Source organism: Saccopteryx bilineata, chromosome 1, assembly GCF_036850765.1.
Source record: "Saccopteryx bilineata isolate mSacBil1 chromosome 1, mSacBil1_pri_phased_curated, whole genome shotgun sequence".
NCBI lineage: Eukaryota > Metazoa > Chordata > Mammalia > Chiroptera > Emballonuridae > Saccopteryx > Saccopteryx bilineata.
This window is the reverse complement of record NC_089490.1, coordinates 32,945,544-32,965,522: the sequence shown is the minus strand read 5'-3', so window position 1 is coordinate 32,965,522 and position 19,979 is coordinate 32,945,544. Positions and strand designations below refer to the sequence as shown.

Below are 19,979 nucleotides of genomic sequence, written 5' to 3'. Positions count from 1 at the left end.
GTTTTTTTTTTTGTGTGTGTGACAGAGACAGGGAGAGAGACAGAGAGAGGAATAGATAGGGACAGACAGGCAGGAAGGGAGAGAAAGGAGAAGCATCAATTCTTTGTTGTGGTTCCTTAGTTGTTTATTGATTGCTTTCTCATATGTGCCATCACTGGAGGATTACAGCCAAGCTAGTGACCTTGGGCTCAAGCCAGTGACCTCAGGGCTTGGAATGTGGGTCCTCCATGTCCAGTCCGATGTTCTATCCATTGTACCACTTCCTAGTCAGGCCGGAATGCCTTTGTTCTATATCAGGGGTCAGAAACCTTTTTGGCTGAGAAAGCCATGAATGCCACATATTTTAAAATGTAATTCCATGAGAGCCATACAACAACCCGTGTATGTTATGCATTATCCAATAAAAATTTGGTGTTGTCCCGGAGGACAGCTGTGATTGGCTCTAGTCACCCGCAACTGTGAACATGAGCGGTAGGAAATGAATGGATTGTAATACATGAGAATGTTTTATATTTTTAACGTTATTATTTTTTTATTAAAAATTTGTCTGCGAGCCAGATGCAGCCATCAAAAGAGCCACATCTGGTCTGTGAGCTATAGGTTCCCAACCCCTGTAAGGTCCATACAATCTCCAATTTACAAACGTCTTTAAAAACAAAATAAAGCAGAACAAAACTAAACAAAACAAAAAACAAAACAACCTTGACCTAAAAATGGCAGCTTCTTCCCCACTTCAGTAACTATAGGAACATTTATGGCAACAAACTTCCTACATTTGATCTAAGCTTAAATGTTAGATCTATTAGTTCAGAAGTGCACAGAAAGCATTTTTTTTTTCTTTTTTAGGAAGGAAGAATTTCTTAAGAAGTTCTTTGCTCTGAAATGCCATTTTCTTTACATCTATATCCATGTTGATGCCCGTTGCTTCACCTCAATAATTCTACTGTGTAGATGCATTTAGACTATCAAAGTATCCTCTGTCTAAAATACAAAAAGCCTTTGGAAGATTTCAGGGGCCACTGAGCATTTACATTTTTATGTTAATTTCCCCAGGCTTAGGAGATTCTTTCTCTCCTAAGAAAGTGGGTGTTTGAGTTTTGAGGGAGGGAAGAGGTTGGTTTTAGAGACTGGAATAGGTATTAAGTCAAGTACTCCTGTGGAGGCCAAGGATTAATTGAGGGGACAGAGATTCGGAGAAGGGTCATGGTAATGTGGTGTATGGTCCTACTGGAATAGTTGCAAAGGTATTTATTTTAGGTTAGTAACTTAAAACATTAACTTGCTTTTTGCAAGCACAGCTATTTTTACTTTCATTATTCATGTTTACATGACTTGAGAGGCCACGTTCAGAGATGTTTTAGCTTAGTCCATGACATTTCCACTCCTGTCAACAAGTCAAAAATCCTGTGGCACAAATTCAGTTCAGCATAAGTAAGTATTGCTTTTCAGCCGAATACATTTTTTTTTAATTCAAAATGTGCAAATGTTTCAACTAAATTAGATGAAACTAGATTGGGAATTTAGTTACAATTATACATTAATAAGTCATATGTCTAATTTCATGTATTTGGAATTTTCTTTCCATGTTCAATTTGCTAGCAGTCCCCAGGTCTGGTTCTGATCAGTGTCTGCATTTTAATTTTTACATTGATTTGAGAGAGAGAGAGAGAGGATGGGAAGAAAGAGAAAGTAAGGGGAAAGAAGTGGATGGGGAGAGCAAGAGAGAAGCATTAACTCGTTCCACTTAGTTGCTTCGTTTAGTTGTGCACTCATTGATTGCTTCTTGTTTGTGACCTGAACAGGGATTGAACCAGTGACCTCGTCATGCTGGAATGATACATTATCCATTGAGCCACTTGGCTAGTGCCCAGTGTGTGCATTTTAATGTGGGCAGGGATAGTAGTATTTAGACACGTGTACTCTGGAGCTGAACTGGCTGATTTCTTATTCCATTTCCACTACTGCTCTGTGACCTTGAGCAAGTTACCTAACCTTCTTGGGCCTCAGTTTTCCTACAATAAAAATGGAAATAATAAAATTACCTGCTCTGTGGGATTATCATGAGGATTAAATAATTTAATATATGTAAATCTTTTAAAGCAGTTCCTAGCATACAATAAACAATGAAGTCTGGGTATTAGTTTTTATTACAGTAATACAATTGAATTTTTATTTTAATTAATCTTCTCTTTAAAAATAGTTAGGGTTTTATATTATTCTTCCAATTATGTGGAAACAACACCAGACCTACCTGAGTTTTTGCAATAAAATCAGCATGTCAATAGTCCAAATTACCAGTAAAATCTACCAGCAATAATAAAAACTGCAAAAGAGATTATTTTTCCCTCGAAGGGCTATCAAACAGTGTTATGGTCCTTATGAAGTCACATTGGATTGATCTTGTGGATAATTTTTTTCCCCTTGGAAAGTTGGTTTTGATTCATTTAAAATATTATTGTTAAGTGTGTTTTGTACTTTTATGCAGCATAAAAACAAATTCTGTTTCTTCTTCTGCCAGAGTTTTATTTCAGCCTCATCATAGTAGAAATTCAACCCCCTCAGATACTTTTGATGTCCTAGATTTTGCTGATAATTAATATTCTGCAAGCAAAGGGAGGGGTCATTAACAGGAGATCTGATTTCAAGATTTAAAATAAGTCAATCAGCAACTAGTTGCCGAATCTCTTTTTGATCCATATTGTGAAAGAGAAGTAGAAAATATGGACTAGGTTTTTAAGGAGTCTAAATTCAAATGACAAATGAGGACTAATCAAGGAAAAGCTTTGAGAAAACTCTAGTTGTGAATAAGTGATCAGTGATATAGGAACTGCTATAGCATTTCAATAGAATGAGACAGCAGGAGAAAATGGAGCAATGGTAAAGGAGCAGCGAGGGAAATTTTGTCTTGTTGACTCCCGCATGACAAATCTTCCCAGGAAAACGAACAATGGAATATGTTGAAAGGCAATGCATCCAATCTAAGCATGGATAAAGAAGGATGGCAGGGAGGCTTCTAGAGATTAATATGGAGCCTCTGAAAATAGGAAAAAAATTCTAACCCTCTAGAAAGCCAGAATGTTGCTTCCTAAACCTAGCTAACACTGCAAATCCTTGGATTAGGATTATAAATTATACCTTTTTAGCAAGACACTAAATGTTTCAGCATTATTTATCTCCCTGGATTTACAACCATTCTTTCTCTGTCTCTTTTAAAAATGACATTTTCCCTCTCCTCAGCCTTTCCTTATGCTAAGCCTCTTGGGCAGCTCCTAAGTGAAAAGCCTGTCCCCTTTTGACTGGGTCTTTAATAGAGTTCACATCGTTCTTTCCATTTTTCCTGTTTAGTTTCAGAAACAAATCTCCCAAGCCAGTAGCCTGAAGTCGTATTCCAGGCCAGCAAATCTGGCTGTGTGGTAGTATCCCTAGTTAATATATAATCATGGGAGTTCTGTGTAAATGATTTCTTGATGAAAATAAGTGAAGAGTTATTGAGATGAAAATCAGTTGCCTGTATGCAGGAATTTGTTGGTACTGATGGCTGAGGCTTCATTTTTTTGGCATGATGTCCCAATGCGGACCTCATGGACTCAGCAATAGACGAATAGGACATAATTTTTGAAGTATTAGAATTAAATTATAAAACACCCTCACTTCACACACAAAAATATTTGCTTTCATTGTTTTGGTTTGTTTTTGGAAAGGTGGAGACCATCTGAATGATCAGTACTGGCCATTGCTCAACAGTCTCGAGTTCCATAGAATGTGCCTGGGTTCATTGCCATGTTGTATGGAATACTTTTCTTTGAAGGGCTCTGGTTTGTGAAGGCAAAGGTCATTTCTTCATTTCTTAGGTATTGCATGTGTTGAAAGACTATGGGGGTTGGGCAGTTGTTTGCCTTGGGCCTCATTCTCATAATAGTATTCAAGTTCTAGAGTTTTAGCATGTTCAAATGAGATTATAAATGTAGACAAAGAGACACATTGACTGGATTGAAAGAAATGGCTGTGTGTAGCTTTAGACTTGAGTCCCATGTATCAGATCCCATGGCTTGTGGACTGTTTTTTTTAAATAAATAATTGTGAATTGAATTATTATGTCATAGGTCATTGAGCTGTAGTATAACATATGGAATAGAATTAGGTCTATGAACCTATGAGTGAAATATTGTTATCATTAAAACTGCATTTAGCTGTGAAACTTCATAGTCTTTTAGGTTCTAAAAATGTATCCTTCTGTAAATATTAACATTTTATATCAGTGAAATGTACTTTAGCTGTTATACCTGGTGTCCTCACACAGGTTACTGTAAGCTTTGCATCCTAAAAAGCCTTTATTTGTTAAGGTAGGCATTTAAAAATGGCATCACTTTTTAACTCTCATTTTAATACTTCTGCTTGGTTTTTTTTTTAAGTTTTTGTTCTTTTTAAATTTATTTATGTTTTTAATTTATTGTGTGTACATAGATTCAAGTGTTCCACTGAATAAATCTCCCCCCACCCTTGTGTTCCCCTCGGCCCCCCCTTTGCCCCCTCTCCCCAATGCCTCCCCCCCTTCTCTCCAAGATTTGCTGTTTTTAATATACAAAAAGCTACAAATAATGAAGTTGGCTTTGAACCTTAATGGGCTCTGACTGACCAGTATGGTTGGTTGTTTTGTACTGAGAAGTTTTTTTCTCCTCTAGGGTGATCCTGGACAGCCTGGGAACCCTGGCTACCCTGGACAGCCTGGTCAAGATGGTAAGCCTGTGAGTACTGAAAGCTTAGTCATCTCCAGTACTGGGATTATGGTGATCAAGTTAACATTTCACCCGGCAAAGTGAAGTAGGCACTGAAGACTCTATTTAGCACCATCGTAATAGGGGAGGGAGATTGCAACAAAGGGAGGGTAGGTTCTTGAGTGCTGGGGTGAGGACTTTAGGGGAGGTTGGTCAATGAGATGAAGTATATTGAATTATCCTGTACTTGGTAGATGTTCTCTATGAGTACGTCATCTGTGTTCCTTAGTGGCCACCATGGAAGATGGGGTACTGCCCTCCCACAGAGACTGGGATGTCCAGGATGCTTATCTTTTTTAAAGACTGCATTTCTTCTTCAGTTTTTTGGAAGACTTTGAGAAGGATAGGAACCAAATCTTCTTCGAATGTTTGGTAGAATTCAGTAGGATAGACATCTGGCCCCGGACTTATATATTTGGGGAGGTTTTTGATAGTTGTTTCTATTTCCTCCCTGTTTAGTGGTTTATTTAGGCTTTCTACTTCTTTGTGCTTCAGTCTAGGAAGATTGTATTGTTCTAAGGGTTTATCCATTTCTTCTAGATTGTCGAATTTGGAGACATATAATTTTTCATAGTATACTGCAATAATCCTTTGTATATCTATGATATGTGTGGTAATTGTTCCTCTTTCATTTTGGATTTTGTTTATATGAGTTTTTTCTTTTTTTTCCATAGTGAGTTTTGCCAGGGGTTTGTTAATTTTATCAATCTTTTCAAAGAGCCAGCTCTTTGTTGTATTAATTTTTTCTATAGTTTTTCTCTTCTCTATTTTATTTATTTCTGCTTTAATTTTTATTATTTTCTTTCTTCTGCTGGCTTTGAAACTAGAATTAAACTGCAAAAAAGAAGTAAACACACCCACAAAAATGTGGAAATTAATCAACATACTTCTAAAAAATGAATGGGTCAAAGAAGAAATAAGAGATCAAAAGATATATACAGTCAAATGAAAATGACAACACGGCATATCAAAATCTCTGGGATGCAGCAAAAGCAGTAATAAGAGGGAAGTTCATATCATTACAGGCTTATATGAAAAAACAAGAGAGAACCCAAGTAAACAACCTAACATCACATCTTAAGGAACTAGAAAAAGGAGAACAAAGGTAACCCCAAACCAGCAAAAGACTACATTTTAAAGAGATGGTTCCCAGGTCCTTGAGAAAGACATTGCTTGGTAGTTTAAAGCTAGTGGGGAGGTGTGCTTATAGTTGTGTGTGTTTAAAGTTTACAACTCAAAAGGACAAAAAAGAATTTACAGTTACAAATTTTTTGAAGTAAATGCTCTCAGATAAGGGAGGTCAGGGCCTAAAGTCAGGCTGACACCTGTCTAAAGTGTAGTCAAACTGAGGGGAACATTAGGGCTGCCTTGGTCAATAGAATTAACATTCTAGTCACTCTAGGTGTTTTACCTCAAAATTGCAAACATCCTTGCTACATTTAAAAAGTTGTCCACTGATTTCTTAGTAACAATGAATAGCTATCTTCAGAAATCCTTTTGTATTTTCCCTTCACTTCTATGGAAATTTTCATGTTGATCTAAATAAAGAGATAAATTGTGTCGAGATCAAAATTACCAAAAGGATGTGTTTATTTTGGAATAGCAGAGGCATGGCAGGCAGTTCAGGACACACACACTGTACCAGGTTACAGGTGAGCCTGTTGAGAGTTTGGTGTTTGCTGAATTCATGGAGAAGGAGTGTAAAGAGGGGAAAGTTCAGTTAAGAGTCTGGTAAAATCAGGAATGGAGACCAGCTTTGAAAATTCCCCACTCAGAGAAATCCAGTTAAATTCTTCATGCAAAGCTCAATCCAGCCAATTTTTGTTCATGCCTCTGGGAACCATAAGCAAAACTTCCCAATGTTGGTATAAGTCAACCCTTGACCAATTCCCTATCATTTAAGAAAGTTCTAACATTGTCCATTTTCTATAAATCAGCCATTTATAGGAAATCAGTTTCTCAGTCCTTTAAGTTTTGTTTTTCTTACATGTGTGAGATTTTCTATTTTATGTCCTCTAGTTATATTTTATATTAAAATTCTTTCCCACAAAGAATTAGTGTAACCTCTTTTTCAAAGGTTATATTATTTTTCTAAGAATATGTATACTGGTGTATACACTTATGATCTTCCAAAAAATAATATCCTTTATAGTTCAAGAGAACTTAAAGGACAGGTATGAATTAAAGAACCATCAAGCATATTCACTTTAAAGCATTTTCAGCAAATATTTACAGGTCAGTTACTATCAGAATATTTTTAACAGTAAATAGACATTTAGAATTAGCTTTTGAATATTAATTAATTATCCCCAAAAAAAGTATTTCCTAAGAGACTTTCTTTACTATAAGACTTTAACTGTTGCCATGAAGGATGGAAGGTTTGTATTATGAGTCAATAATATTTGAGCAGTTAAAGAACTACAGGCCTAATGTTAAACCATCAATACCCCATTAAGATAGAAGAGGAGCTTCTCCTGTCACTGACAGAAGTACTGACAAATTTAATGCCTCTTGAAACCCCCTCAATACAGCCAATTTTTGAAGACTAGTGATGTTCTGGGGCTGTTGGCACCAGTGTTGCATGGGAAAGGGGTTAATTATGCAGGTGAGTCTGTCTAGAGAAAGATTGTCAAAGAAGGGATCTGAAGAGGTGACAAAATGGTGGCCCACTGGAGCTGCAGAGAGCTGAGGAGCTGAGCCACTGGGCTGAGGATCTGGGCCATTGGGGTAAGGAGCTGGGTCACTGGGGCTGAGGAGCTGGGACACTGGGGTGAGGAGCTGGGTCTTTGGGTTGAGGAGCTGGGTCACTGGGGCTGCTCAACTGACCCACCCAGCAGGATTTATTCTAAATATGATGGCAATCTATTTGGGGATGTTAAGAAGGAAAGTAACTTGATTCACATTACTCTTTAGAAAGAGGAAAATACAGGATGGGGCAAAGTAGGTTTACAGTTTGAGTACAGAAAGTACAGAGTTTATTCTTGTGTTATTAATTATATCATTTTTCATACAAACAACTGTAAACCTACTTTTACCCCTCCTTATAAATATTATGTATAAAGAATATATGGGGGGGAGTGGAAGCAGGGGACCAAGTAAAAGGTTATTTCTGAATTCTGAGCACTAAGAGTGGCTTGGACTAAAGTAATGTGGCAGAGAAGAGAAGTAGTCAGATTCTAGATTATATTTTAATGTAAAGCTGATTAGTATTTCTGTTCAATTAGATATGAGGTGTGAGAAAAAGAGTCAGAGAAGACTTAGAGGCTCTTAGCTTGAGCACCTGGGTGAGTCGTGGTGCCATTTACTGAGCTGGGCAGTACTGGGGGAGATGTAAGTTTTGTGGAAGAACTCGAGAATTCATTTTTGGACATGCTGAAGGTATCTCTTAAGACATCAGAACAGGGATCTTGAGTTCAGGGATGTGTTTGAGAATGAAAATACACACTTGAGGCACTTTAGCATGTCGACTTATCTAAAGACACCGACTGGATGAGATTATTTAGGGAGTAAGTAGAAACAACTGGAGAAGAGAAGGCAGCAGTGAACTGAGTTTAGGGTTCTCTTCCAGAGAAAAAGGGATACAGCCAAGGAAGTTGGAAAAGAATGATCAGTGAAGGAGGAGGAACTCCAGGAGAATGTGGTATCCTAGGAGTAAAGTGATGAAAGCATTTCAAGAAGGGAGTGATCAGTTGTGTCACTGTTGTTAAGAAGTTGAGAAAAATGAGATCTCTGCCTAGACCAAGGGATTTGCTGCATGGAGGTAATTGAGGGAGGGGCAGTACAAAACTGGCTTGAAATGGGTTCAAGAGAGAGTGGGAGATAAAATGGTGAAAATGAATATAGTTGCTTCTCCTGAGGAATATGACAAGGAGCAGAGAAATGGAGTAATAGGTTAGAGTGGATGTGGGATAAAAGGAGGGTTTTTTAAAAGATGAGAAATCTTAGCATTTTTTATGATGAAGAAAATGAAGCAGAAGTGAGAAATTGGTGATTTTGGATATTTGAGGTCTTTGCAAAAAAAAAAATTCTTTGGTAGATGGGAAAATATTGGTTCCAATTGCAACAAGAGAGTTTGTCCTGGGTAAGAATATAGGTAGTTCAACTTTTATATGGGCTAGTGGGCCAAGTCAATATGTACAGAAATAGCTAGGTGGTATGTTTCAGGAAATAGAATGAGAAATTGGTCATCACATCAATTTGAATTGAATGGAATGAGTAGATTCCAAACTGAACATCTTCTTTTTGCCTTTATCCTTAACTTCTGTTATCTGTCAACACCAGCCTTGTAGTTTCTCTTATACGCTTATCTCTTTCTCACTGTAACTGAAAGGGTCACGTGAGTCTGTTGCATTCCCTCGCTGCAGCTCCAAATCCTACCAAAGAGACTGTTTGAGTTCCTGTGTGAGTTCTGACCTAATCACAGGGGTGAAATTAGAGCCCTCCTTTGCCTGGAGAACCCTTCCCCGGGATAGACTTTTTCTGTTACTGGCCATTGCATGCTGTCCCAGGTCCAAAGCAGATACTCTTTACACGCTGAACTGTCACATGCTGGCACCTCACAGCAACAGAGCTCCCTTGACAATGCTGCTAAATTATTTAGGCTTTTGCTTTTTCAGTGGTGGGAAGTCCTGGGGGATATTTGAAGTTGAGTGTGGATCAGATCTTCCACTGGCTGTCAGCTTTAGCTTGCTTCATTATTTTTTCCTTTCTTCATAGCTTGCCATGAATGACTAGAAATTTGTTGTTATTAGCCTGATATGATAATTATGAATATTACTCTGACTCTTATTTCAGCTATAATAGGCTTGTGTTTCATCTCATTCATTATATACATATGTTTTTGTGCATGTGCGTGACTCAATGTATAGCTATGGATATAGCTATATAGTAGTATTTGATATTAGATGTTAGATGGTATTAGATGATATTTGATGTTAAAGAAAGAAGAAACCAACTGTGGTAGATAGAATACTGTTAACATCCTAATCTCAAACGCCTGAGAATATGTTACATTCCATGGCAGAAGGGACTTTGCATGTGTGAAGCATCTTGATCCTGGTTTATCTGAGTGGCCCATGTAAACAAGGGTCCTCTAAGTGTGAGGCAGAAGTACGACTCAGAGCAGAAGTGGTGATGGAAGCAGAGGTCGAAGGAAGGCAATCTCTACGAGTGGAAAAGGGAAGGAGAAGATTCTCCCCTAGAACCTCTAAAAGGAATGCAGCACCTCGGCACTATGCATATAGCACCCTAAGACCCCAGTTCTGGTCTGCAGAACTGTAAGTTTGTATTATTTTAACCCACTATGTTTGGAGTACTTTGGTACAGCAGCAATAGCAGTCTGATCCACTAACCCAAATCCTATTTACCCAGAGGGATGACATTTTTCTGAAATATCCCCTTCTTCCCCTGTGTCTTTCTCTCTGCAGGAGATATGAGATTGGGTGGCCAGGCAGGAAGAGAAAGTGAGCCTGGGAGCCAGAACAGCTGAGGGTCATTAGTGTGTGTCCAGGGCCAGCGCACAGCGGGAGTGGGAAGGTGTGGGTGGAGCCTCTGGCTGGCGATTGAAGCCATCTGGACCGAGGAAACTTGGATGGAACAATTCGAAGGGAATTCTACTTTGTTTGGATTTAGTTCTGTGCAACCCCCCTCAATAAGCAATTTGAGTCTCTTTCTCATTATAATCAGGCCAAGTCAACCAAAGCTTTAAATAGTAAATTATTCCACTCTGGAGAAATACTAATTTTCATAAGGAAAATGCCTTCAACCAAAATTAAAGAGTTATTTTCAAATCCTTCCACTCCGTTCTCATTTCTCATTTCTCTAACAATTAAATAACTTCTATCAGCACAGTGTCTGAACATATTACCATTTTACTCTTTTCTCCTTATAAAAAGAGAGGCAGGGAAATATTTATGTGTCCTTCTAAGTAAGTAATCAGAGTAATATAGCTATTAAAGACATCATTCTGACATGCCATTGATTTTTTAAAAGAAGGCCATATATGAAAACATATAGTAGGATTATTTAATGATTTTATTCTGACATGCCATTGATTTTTTAAAAGAAGGCCATATATAGAAACATATAGTAGGATTATTTAATGATTTTATAGAAGCTTATATTTTTACAATGCACATTGCTGTCTGTTTTTCATCATGATTAAGTACTCTTCATGAAGTAAAGTATTTTACTGAAATTAAAGCCTTTTGCTGGTTGGCGGAGAGATCTGTGGTTATTTTGTCCTCTGCTTTATTTTCAAAACTTGCTTTGCTACTAACAGCCCCTGTTTCTTAATCTGGGAAATGAGAACATGATGCCAGATGAGGCCCAGGTTGTCTCCAATACTGATTTTCTAAGGTTCCACGAAGGCCCTCCTATTTGCTAAGAAAGGTAAACTAGACTACAGTTTCTGAATATGATTTTTCATATTATTGGCTTTAAGAAGTGGTTCAGGAAGATTGCCAACGTAATGCTACTAATCGACTTAAGAGTGGGTCACACTCAGTGATGCAGTGTCCTTCCCCTTTGTCTCCACCGCCCTCAGTGTGCCCGAGTGGTCTACAGACCTCAGACACTGGCCAGATTACTGTGGAGGGTTACACCTGACAGAACTGGTAGTCAGCACAGATGGGGAATTTCAGAGTTATATGACTTCACTAAGCCATGAATAAAGAGAGGGATGGGGCAGGCTAGTAGGAGGTGAAGTCGTATAGGTAAGAGGGAGAAAGGCTAGAGATGGAGTGGAGTCATTGTGGTGACTGGCTTACAGTTGCAGTGAACTCAGGAGTCGTTTAGGGGCTTGAGTAAAGGATTGATGTGATAGAGCTTATTTTAAAAAGGAATTACTCTTGATTTTTGAGTTGAGACTAGATTTTGGGGTGATGAGAGCAAAAGCAGAAAAATCAGTCAGAAATTCTCTTGAAATGACAGGAGCGATGTGATGAGGCCAGCATCAGGATGGGAGTAGTGAGGTGAAGAGAACCTTGACTGACTTTCTGCGGAAATTTTGAAGTTAGAGCTAACAGGATTTGCTGATGTATTGGATGTAAACGTAAGAGAGAAGTCAAAAGATATTCCAGTGAGGTGTGCAAGGATGGGACAGAGAAAACTGAGCAAGGGAAATTTGGAGTTTGGCTTTGGAAATGTTAACTTTTTATGTTAGATGTTCAAATAGAAATTTTCCGTGGATAGTTAAATATAGAAATCTGACGTACAGGGTGAGTTTCCATTTTATGAAGTGTTCTTTAATGTGTTCGATAGCACTTTCCATATCAATTAATAAGAGCTTCTTATATGTGAAGAGAATTTATCCTTCTATCTATCTATCTATCTATCTATCTATCTATCTATCTATCTATCTATCATCTATCATCATCTATCTATCATCCACCCACCTACCCACCCACCTACCTACTACATACCTATCTGTTGTTGTAAATCATTCTTCTATTAATTTTGTTTTTAAGTTAGCTTTTAGTTTTTAGAGATTTAAAGTTTTCCCACAATTAAATATTTTCTCTTGTAATTTCTTTCAGTGTTTATGTTTGTGTGTTTGTTTGTTTGTCTTGTTTTTGGCAAGAGAGAATCAATATTCATTTTTTATGGTTTTTAAGAATTTTAAAATCTTGATTTCACTTTTGGAATTTATTTTGGTGTTTGGGGTCACATTAAGATCCAAAAAAAAAAAAATTGGTGAACTTGGATAATGGCTATTTTAACAGAGTGAAATTCAGTTGGAGTAAACATATGGCTCTTATTTGTCTGGGAGATGTTATTTGAATTTAACCTTGGTGCAAAGTGATCAACATATGTGTTGCGGATGCCTAAAAGGATGATGCAATTTTTGGCATCGTTAGTAAACATATAACGTCTATATTAAGGAAGATGACAGTCCTGCTATTGGATTCGATTTAGGATACTACACTTTAGGGATGTGTAGGGTCTGCATTTCATTCAGAAAAAAGTAACTGGGAGAGAGTAGACCTCAGAAGACAGCCTGTGGGGAAAGATTTACTGAACTTCAGGTGTAATCCAAACCAGAGACACTGGTTTTAAACTACTCGAGAATGATGGTAGAGAATAAGAAGAAGGGGGTGGGGTAAACTAGCACCGAGGCTTGCAGAGCACACTTGGTGGGGTGAGTAGTCAGTAATAGAATAATGGGACCTGTGAGACGAGCTTTCTCTGCATTTCTCCTTTCAGACTGTTAACTGAATGTGTGCCAGTTGTAGACTCTGCAGTTTAAGATCTGTGAGAAGGTTAGACTGTGAGAAGGAGAGCCAGGAAGATGAAAGGCTTAGAAAATGGAATGCATTAGGATAAAAGCCAAAGAAATGGCTCTAATTTGGCATGGAAAAGAGAATTACAAGAGGAAGCTTAATTATGAAGTGTATAGAAAACATCTTTCTAAAGAGAACAGTTTCTGCTTGACTCTCACTTCACCTCGATTTGGGTTTCTTAGCCAAAGGGTTATGGTTTCACGCTCCCACTCCTATCACACACACACACACACACACACACACACTCACTCATGAGGGTCTCACTGATGAACTAAAATATGGCCCATTCGCCTCAAGTGACCCATTCTGTATTTAGGCATTTCTCTTCTTTTTCTGTAATAAACTATTTTTAAAATATCTTCCATAAATCTTCCCTGGACAATGCTTAGTTGACTAAATCATTTTTCTCCAGTGCTCCCCCATATATATATATATATATATATATATATATATATATATATCTCCCCATATATATATCATATATGGATATTTTCATATTTATCTGATGTGTCCCTTAAATAGATTATTTAAATTTTATTTATTATAGGTACAATATACCATAATGACGTATACATACTCATCATATACGTACTCATATTATTTGTATACTGAATTATTCAAGGAAACGTTTGGTCACACATCTAGCATTTGTGATTTTAAAGATAAATTCATGCTTATATTGTGTCTTCTTTTGATTGAAATTTCTATGAGTGTAGGGTTGTATCTATGATTGTATCTATGATTATTTTTAGAGCCCTCAGTATCTGTGACCAGTTGGACTCAATAAATCAAGGGGTTGGCAGAAGTAGGCTTATAGTTGTGAGTATAAGAGACACAGAGTTTATTTTTGTATCATTATTTCTTAATTACTGTATTATTTATTTGTATTACAAATGTAAACGTACTTTTGCCAATCTGTATTTCTGAGTTTGCTTATTTATTCATGCTTTCATTCATTTGGTCATATATACAACATTTGTTGGGGATTGGCTCTGTTCCTGGCTCTCTTCTAGGCTAAGGAGATATAGCTGTGAACAAAACAGACTAAAGTCCTGCTGTAGTGAAGCTCACATTTCCACTGGGGAAAGACAGTTAATCTACAATAATAATTTAAAAATAAGTCAATAATAACGGATGATGGTAAAAATATTGTAGAATAGCAAGAGAAGAAATGGGGTTAGCTATTAGTCACCTCGCTTTGAATATAAAGCATAACTAGAGATTTAGGTTGGGAAGTAAGAATTATTAAAAATGTTATCAGTTACATTAAAAGTTGTGCATTTTCTGTTTCAAATAAGCTTAGTATGAGTGTAACCTTACTTGGAGAATGAGGTCATTTACATAAACTTAATTAAATACTGTGAATCTAAGAACTGAACTATATCTACAGAGATTATTTGCCAAAGGTGGACAATGTTTTTCTTTTATGTGCTTAGTATAAGGCTAATTATTAATGAAAAGCAGATGATGTTGTTTCCCATTTATCACTCATCCACCTTTATCTAAGAGAAGGAGGATTAGATTTAGATTAAAGTTCATTTATAGTAAATATGGTTTGTTTTAATTGGCAGTAGTATTTTCCCCCACATAGAAGCATATAGCTTCTCATTGTCAAATGCAAATTGTTTATCATAGTACATAAAAATATTTTTATAAATGTCATGCTACTTCCTATTTGCAATCAATTAAACTATATTTTCCTCCAGAGTCCCTCCCTCAGTCAGTGATAGTAGCAGTCACCCCACTACCCAAGCCAGAATCCTGGGCATCCTTCCACAACTCCAAACTCCTCACCTCCTGTAACCCATCATCAGGTTAGACTAAATACACCTTAAATAGACTCAGTCTATCTGCCGTAATCTCTTCCCTGCAGGACCCCCCCCATTGGGTCATCATGATTTTTCTTGCCCCTCTATAATCTATTCTCCATAGTGTAGCAAGTGAGCTCTTTAAAGCTCAAGTCTGATTGTGTGACCCCCCTGGTTGGATAAAGATCAAAGTCCTTTATAAGACCCATGAGCTGTGTACATAACCTTCAGTCTGTCATTCCAGTCTTTGTGTGCAGCATGCATGCATACATCTCTCCTTTCATCTTCAGGGATAAGACTCATCCTGCCATCCTGTGCGTGGCCAACTGAAGGGCTTTCTGTTATACACTGTGCTTCCTTTAGTGTTCCTTTGAGCTTATGTATTCAGAAAGCTTCCCATGGCGACCCACTCTTCACCTCCCATAGTATCACAGTAATTTCTTAAAACTCAGCTCAGGGGTCATTTTATATACATAATATGATCTGTTAATCAAGTAATTTGAGCACTCAGTTAAATTATTTAAACTATTTGACTAATAGTTGAGTTAGCTCGAAACTGGTTTCTGTATTAGTTATATACATGGAAAGACAGAGCTTCATGAATATTCTTGGAATTTAGTTGTAAAGAGCTATAAAGTCTGCCAATGGCTAGAAGAACCCACAGTAGACATTAAAAGTATACACTTGATTTTGGTTACCTAGTTACGCTGGCCATGCACCTAAGAGTATCTGATAGAATTTTGGAAATCTTTGAAGAAAATGATATAATAGAATAAACTTTAAATCATATTTGTACATTTTTAAAATAAGAGTGACATCTCAAATAATTTCTTTGAATTTATGCTCATTTTTAAGTTTAGAGTATTTAATGGAAACCAATTACTCTATCCTTCTCATTACTTAAAAGAAATCTATATATTTAGAATGGCAGAATATTTTATAGCATGATCAAAATTGGGCTCAGAAGACATCATGACCCTTGCCCACTTGATGATATTATTACCAATTTCCATTTCAAAACTATATATCTTTCCTGGAGCATTACAGCTATGAATCATGGAAGAAAAGTAAATTGACTCTGTATGCTTCAAACCTACAATTTGGCAGTGAGAATATTTTTTTCCTTTAAAATGACTCATTTACAAAGAAACTTTTTCTGAACATGGGAAAAACTTAAATACTGTCAGAAATCTGCCAGATGGGGGTAGTGCGGGTATTTGGACCTGCTAATACTTACAAAATGGTAAAATTTAACATTGACAATTATTAAGGACATGTTAAGTTTATAGTTATACAAGAAAACATATAAACTTGTGTACTCAGAAAAATAAAATCTCAGTAAACTACATGAGAAGCTTATCATTTTCCCTGTTTCAGGGAATTTCTCTTGTTTCTGTGTGTCCTGCTATGAGTCAACCAACACTTTATTTCTTCCTCCTCTTGGAAATTGTTCTCTGTTGTAATATTCCTGCTGGTTAACCTTTATTTTCCTGGTTTTTATTCCAAACGTTGTTTTTCTGAATTTCATCCAATTTCTTCTGGTGATTTGCCCTGGGATTCCCCCACCTTGGATGTGGTTTTGATTTTTTATTTTATTATAAATTATGCCTCCTCTAGTTTCTAAAATAATCTTTGAATTTCTTTATTCAACTAAGTTTTCAAGACTGCATCTTTTCATTTTTAAATTTAGAGTATTTAAAGGAAACCAATTCCTCTTTCTCACCACTTGAAAGAAATCTATATATTTAAATTGGCAGAATATTTTATACCATGATCAAAATTGGGCTCAGAAGACATCATGACCCTTGCACACTTGATGATATGATATTATTACCAATTTTCATTTTAAAACTATATATCTTTCCTGGAGCATTGTAGGGACAACAATAGCTTGGTTCTCATATTGTAGGAAACATTTATTATTCCTGTATTGCAGTTCTTCCAAAGTTAAAACCAGCAGAGCGATTGTTAAATATACTGAGGATTTTTTTTTTTTGACATGTTCAGGATTACATATGTATGAATGTTGAGAAATGGATAAATCATGATGGCGACTGGACCTGCCAATCCTTATGCACTAATGATGGCTGTTAAGGCTACAGAATAATTCTACAGAAGTGTTCTCATAGTTTTGTACTATAGTCATTGTGTCTGAAGAAAAGAAAGCAACTTACATTTACTGAGATACTATCATCTCCCAGACATTTTTACTATAACACCATTTGCTTGTTTTCTGAAATAAAGTGCATGTTATCCTGGTTTATAATAAAAAACAACAACCTGAGGCTTAGCTAGGCAAAGTAACTTAGCCAAAATCTTATAGAAAGGAAGGGGCAGAAATTCAGCCCAAGGTCTTTTCTAATTTCAAAATTCATTGTCTTTCCACTTCACTGTGTTGTCCCAGGACTTGGGGAGTTGATTACTCTGTCTGAGGTCACATTATGAGTCAGGTGAGCTGGGAACACATTCTGGGGCATCTTTATGTTACTGTAATCCACTAAATGGTGATGTGTTCTAACAAATGCATCCTATTAACTTCGTCAAAGAGAAGAGACAGCATGCAGTTTTTGATTGTCTACAAAAGATTAACTTTCTGGAAAAGTAATAAAGCAGATATGACATTTGGCTTAACATTTATAAAAAAATGTGGAAGAAAAATAATTCATTAAATGTGAACTTTGTAGATGACCAATCATTTTGATAAATAGCTCATTTCTATGGTAACTTTCTGTTGAGGAATTTTATGAACATATCTTTCCTCTGGGCACTCAGAATCCTAACTAATGTAAAAGTAGTCTGGTTAAATGGATTTCTTTGACTCTGATTAATCATTCTGGAATCATAAGGTCTGATCTACCACGAAGCATTTTTCAATAAAGGGTGGTTGCACTGGCTCTGTCAACTTACGGTCTATTAACTTTGGGCACGTTACTTAAGGTTCTGTGCTTCAATGTCCTCATTTTAAAATGAGGATAAGGTGGAACCTGCATTAAAGGGTAATTGTGAAGATTAAGTGAATTAATTAGTCTGGAACATGACAAGTAGTATAGAAATCATTGCCATTATTATTTCTCCCAATTACAGCAGCCTAGTATAAATATAAACTGTGTCAGACTATCCAGAAAGTGCATGCAAGGTTTAGCAGAATCTGAAGGACATTCTAGCTGGTAGCGTTTATAAGTAACTTAACTCTGTTTAGGCATGTGCTAACAGTGATAGAATTGAAATTGAATTCCAAGCCTATCCAATTCCAGAATGGTGAGGGAAAGAGATTCAGTAGTAACTAGACTGGTACAGAAATAAAGCTAAGCAAGTTCTGGGTAAATTGGTTTTCTTTCTTCCAACCGATCTTGAGAACACGAACCGCATGGTGTTACAAAAAGTTTCAATTGCTATTGGAAAGAGCACAAACGTAACATGGTTCCTTGGAGAAAGAGCTGTTTTACTCTCGTATGCCATGTGGATGAATTGAAGGTAACTTCTTCCAATGCTCAATTAACAGAAAATGTGCCAAACAGTCTGTTCAATACTGGAAATATAGCATTGAGTTAGACCTGGTTCCTCATCTCAAGGGGGCACACAATCCAGTGACACAGAGACACTATCAGCTCAGACAGTATATGACACGCTTGAAAGTCACTGGTTATTTTGCATAGAATATTGAAAGGTTGGTTATGAAACTCATTCACTGGTGAAGTAAAATGTTTAAGGATTGGGCAAAGGGATGGGAGAGAAAAGTTTGAGTTTGGGAAATCCTGATAGAGCATAATGATACACTCTGTGAAGAACTGAATGGGGTGTGAAGGAAAGGCTGATGGTTGGTGATAGAAATTCTTCTAGGGGTAACTGAGAGCATTTTACAAAATAAGAAATACAAATGTGTAACAGGAGAAAAACTGTAATACGTGACTGATCTTTTTGAGACAACCACTAGGTTTTTATTATTAGAGCTAGCAAAGAATAGTAAAAGAAATAACTTGAAAATGGGACTGGAAAAGTAGGGAACTATGATGTCTAAAATTGCAACTGAAAATAAATTGACAAGTGATTGGGTGAACTCGAAGACCAGTGCAGATATCCATGAGTAGCCACATGGAAATGAAGCTTTTGGATTTAAGAATGAAAATGTAATTGAAACATTGAGATCTTTGTTAATACTAGTGACAAAAGAAAGCTGTACCCAAATAGTGAGATCTGAGAAAGATTGGAATATGAATAGAGTGTGAGAGAAAGAGGGGACCTGAATAAGTGTGGTAAATGTGATTGTTTGCAGGTGCCAAGTGGTCCAAGTCAGCATGACGTTGACACTGAAAAACTCAGATGAATACTCAGGGCCTACCAGTTTGTTTTGGAGTTCAGTTGCCATGTGCTGAGTGAAGAATGAAGAGTTTTCCCCTATCTGAAAAAGTTGTGCTGTTTTGCCAAGGGTCCACTTTCTGGAGGGATATGTAAGAAACAGTGTAGATGAAGGTGACTGTGGCCTGAGTGGATGGCTCAGCCTTGGGAGGTGAGGGGCAGGGGCACATTACAGCCATGTTGTTGAGGTTGACATCAGCGACTTTCTAAAGTGAGTAATCCAAAGGCAGTTATGTATAGACTTATTCTGAGGATAACATTCATTGAGGTTTAGTTTATTCTAAGGATTAGCTCAGGTGGCCATTACTCGGGTAGTTTAAAAGTGTATTATTTTTGTTTAACCCTCCATTTTAGGTGTTTTTCTCCTGAATATGTTGACTATGTTTCTAATGTGTAGGGCATTTCTTTAGGAGCTGTGAACACTGGCTTTCTATTTTGATCTCAAAGCCTTCTATTTAATTGAAGCATTTCTGGATATTTTTATTAATCTAGAGATATTTCACACCTTTTTTTTTCATAAAGGCTAAAGGATATGAATTCCTTATTAAGCATTTTACACTTTAATTTGGTTTCTTAAACTAATTGAGGTCTTCGGTGTAAGAAACTTGAGGGGAGTGAATCCTAAAATGGAGGCTGCTCTTTGCAAATGTGATAAAATGTTCATTATTTCTTATCTGCTTTTCTTTAGGGTTATCAGGGAATCGTAGGATCACCAGGTGTTCCAGGATCCCCAGGAATACAAGTAGGTGATCTGTTTATAC

General features: G+C 36.9%; 1 protein-coding gene across 1 annotated transcript in view; it reads left to right on the top strand.

Annotated features, from left to right (window-relative positions):
- COL21A1 (collagen type XXI alpha 1 chain) overlaps positions 1-19,979 on the top strand; it is a 200,179-nt gene that overhangs the window by 92,592 nt on the left and 87,608 nt on the right. The window contains exons 10-11 of the mRNA XM_066252823.1: positions 4,683-4,745; positions 19,907-19,960. Coding sequence (XP_066108920.1) covers positions 4,683-4,745; positions 19,907-19,960 — 117 coding nt within the window. The remainder of the gene's footprint in view (positions 1-4,682; positions 4,746-19,906; positions 19,961-19,979) is intronic.